The sequence below is a fragment of the Mycetomoellerius zeteki genome, unplaced genomic scaffold (genome assembly GCF_001594055.1).
Source record: "Mycetomoellerius zeteki isolate Tzet28-1 unplaced genomic scaffold, Tzet1.0 scaffold462, whole genome shotgun sequence".
Classification (NCBI taxonomy): domain Eukaryota; kingdom Metazoa; phylum Arthropoda; class Insecta; order Hymenoptera; family Formicidae; genus Mycetomoellerius; species Mycetomoellerius zeteki.
Genome location: NW_017257460.1, coordinates 1 through 2,394, shown reverse-complemented (window position 1 = coordinate 2,394; position 2,394 = coordinate 1). Strand labels below are relative to the sequence as shown.

At 42.1% G+C, this 2,394-nt stretch overlaps 1 protein-coding gene across 1 annotated transcript in view; it reads right to left on the bottom strand.

Annotated features, from left to right (window-relative positions):
• Positions 1–2,189, bottom strand: part of LOC108727016 (uncharacterized) — a 6,606-nt gene extending 4,417 nt beyond the window's left edge. Inside the window, exon 1 of the mRNA XM_018454905.1 lies at positions 2,003–2,189. Coding sequence (XP_018310407.1) covers positions 2,003–2,189 — 187 coding nt within the window. The remainder of the gene's footprint in view (positions 1–2,002) is intronic.
• Positions 2,190–2,394: the final 205 nt, after the last annotated feature.

The following is a 2,394-nucleotide window of genomic DNA, read 5'->3' as shown; positions in this document are numbered from 1 at the left end:
CACACACACACACACACACACACACACACACACATATCCAGTATGTATAATAATATGTTACGTCCGTAGACACCACGATTCCTTTCTTTCGAAAGACGGCTCCACGCCGCGACTGATGATGGCATTTATGAGATTCGAGTGCAATCTCCTGTTAACAATCTGAAAGAATTAGAAGGCCTAAAAAGCTTCCACGAAAACTCATACCATAAATGCCACTCAAGAACGAAAGAACGATAACGCTGATACGAGGCTGGAAACGCTAGGCTCGCGAAATCCATATGTTTGCGAAATCCATATCCCTAGCTACCACCCGAGGCAAACTAACAATTCTATATTAGGAAAAAACGCAGGGCTAGAAGTGATACGATTACAAAATATGCCCATATAAGGAAATAACAAATACCCAAGCCGCCACCCGAGAGTGACTAACAATTCCATATCAAGTAAAGATAAAGCCGGCGCCACGTCGCGCCAAGACATAAAACGATCCAAAGCAACCCCCATATTAACGTTATCTGAGACCATACTTAAGATTCCTTACATATGAACATTCCAAGGCTGTGTTCCAAAATTGTTTGCCAGCGTTGGTAGCATTGTCAACACCGTTCCAAAAATCATAGTAGCACGCTGTGGCAGTACTGCGAGAGAGTAAAGACGTCACTAATTTTGTCGTGATTTCTTGCTGCGGCTGCTGTGGCTGAAGAGGTGAGACAGTTACAGCACAAAGATAGTGGAAAAGATGGAGAAGTTAATTTTAATTGATGCTGAGAGTAATACTAAATTTAAAATAAATATTTCGGTAAAAGATGCTGAGAAAGCAAGAAGTAGTGAGTAGATTTATAATTTTTTTGTAGTCAGCTTTTTGTAGTCACATTTATTTATTCATACTTCGAATAATTATATATAATTTCGGCTAATTCTGAATCCGAATCACTAGACTCTTCATCACTAGAATCGAATGCTAATTTTATAATGGTTTCAAATAAAAATTTTTTCTGTATGGTTCTCTCCATACTTCTAGATTATTTGTTTCTTTTCGCTAAAGTCGCTATACGTTAACAGCACTCAAAATATCGTTCCAAAATGAAAGCTGCGTTTGTATGAAAAGCATGCTTATTAAAATTGGAACGCTATTGGTAGCATGCACTTATGACGACATACACGCAGCACTGGCAATCAATTTTGGATCACAGCCTAAGAAAACTGATTAAACGTCACGAATAATGGTTTACCCAGCTATATTTTTCGGGGCATAATAAAATTTGATCCACTCGGATCAATTTTTCCGCAGACTCGAGAAAATCGTAAATTACCCCCCCTTCAAAGCACTCTAGATTAACCACGATAGGACCTAAGAAAAAACGTAAATCACCGCTTGACATTGCAACTTAACAATTGTCCTAGACAAAGGAAAAGACGCTCCTTTTTGAGGTATAAATAGGGGCCCGCGAGAGAACGCGTCGTCAATCCTCAATAGTAGTCGGTTAGTATAGTACCAGTCACTTAGTCCGTGTCAGTATCAGTCAGCAACGAAAATAATAATTAGTCAGTACTATCAGTCAGTCAGCAACGAGAATAATAATCAGTCAGTCACTTAATCAGTGTCAGTTAGCAACGAGAATAATAATCAATCAGTCAATCAGTGTCGGTCTCTCGGTGCCAATTAAAAGCAAATCGACCGACCGTGCTGTCTGCACTACTGGGGCCTCTACCCTCTGCCTTTGGTCGGCCGCATAGGAGACCCAGCTCACCAACACCTCAAACCATTCACCGTTCACCTATCAGTAAGTTTCAAATTTTCTTGTCTTCTGTTTCCTGTTTTTTTTTCTCTTGGGTTCACACAAAAAATATAACTCCCATTATAGTGCGCGTTAGAGGTTCCACGAGAGTCGCCCGTTCACGGGGTCGCAACCGTTCTCAGGAATCCGCGGGGCCCGGCCGTCAATTCGAACCCGACTTAGCGTCAGTACCATTAAATAATGTAGACATTGAAATTTCTTACTCCTCTGTTCCTCCCGACGATAATGTTCCGTTAGATCTATCCATCCCTTCCGTCCCTGACCCATTACTCCTCGATATCCTGCAATATTCTCCTCCCATATCTGAGCGATTCCCTCCCTCTGACTCTCTCGAACAACCAATTCCACCCGCTTCCTTAGATCAACTCCCAACCCCTCCCCCGGCTTCATCTCCCATTGGTCCTTCCCCCGAGGAATGGGATCAAATGTTCCGATTCTATTCCGCGGCTTACAATGAAGCCGATCAAATAGTTACAGTATATATCCCTGGCAATCCCACTCCTTATACAATCCTTTACCGACACCTCCAATCCTTGTGCTCCTGTATCGCTTTCCTCACCAGCACCTTAAGCGGCGTCTACAATGAGATCTTAAG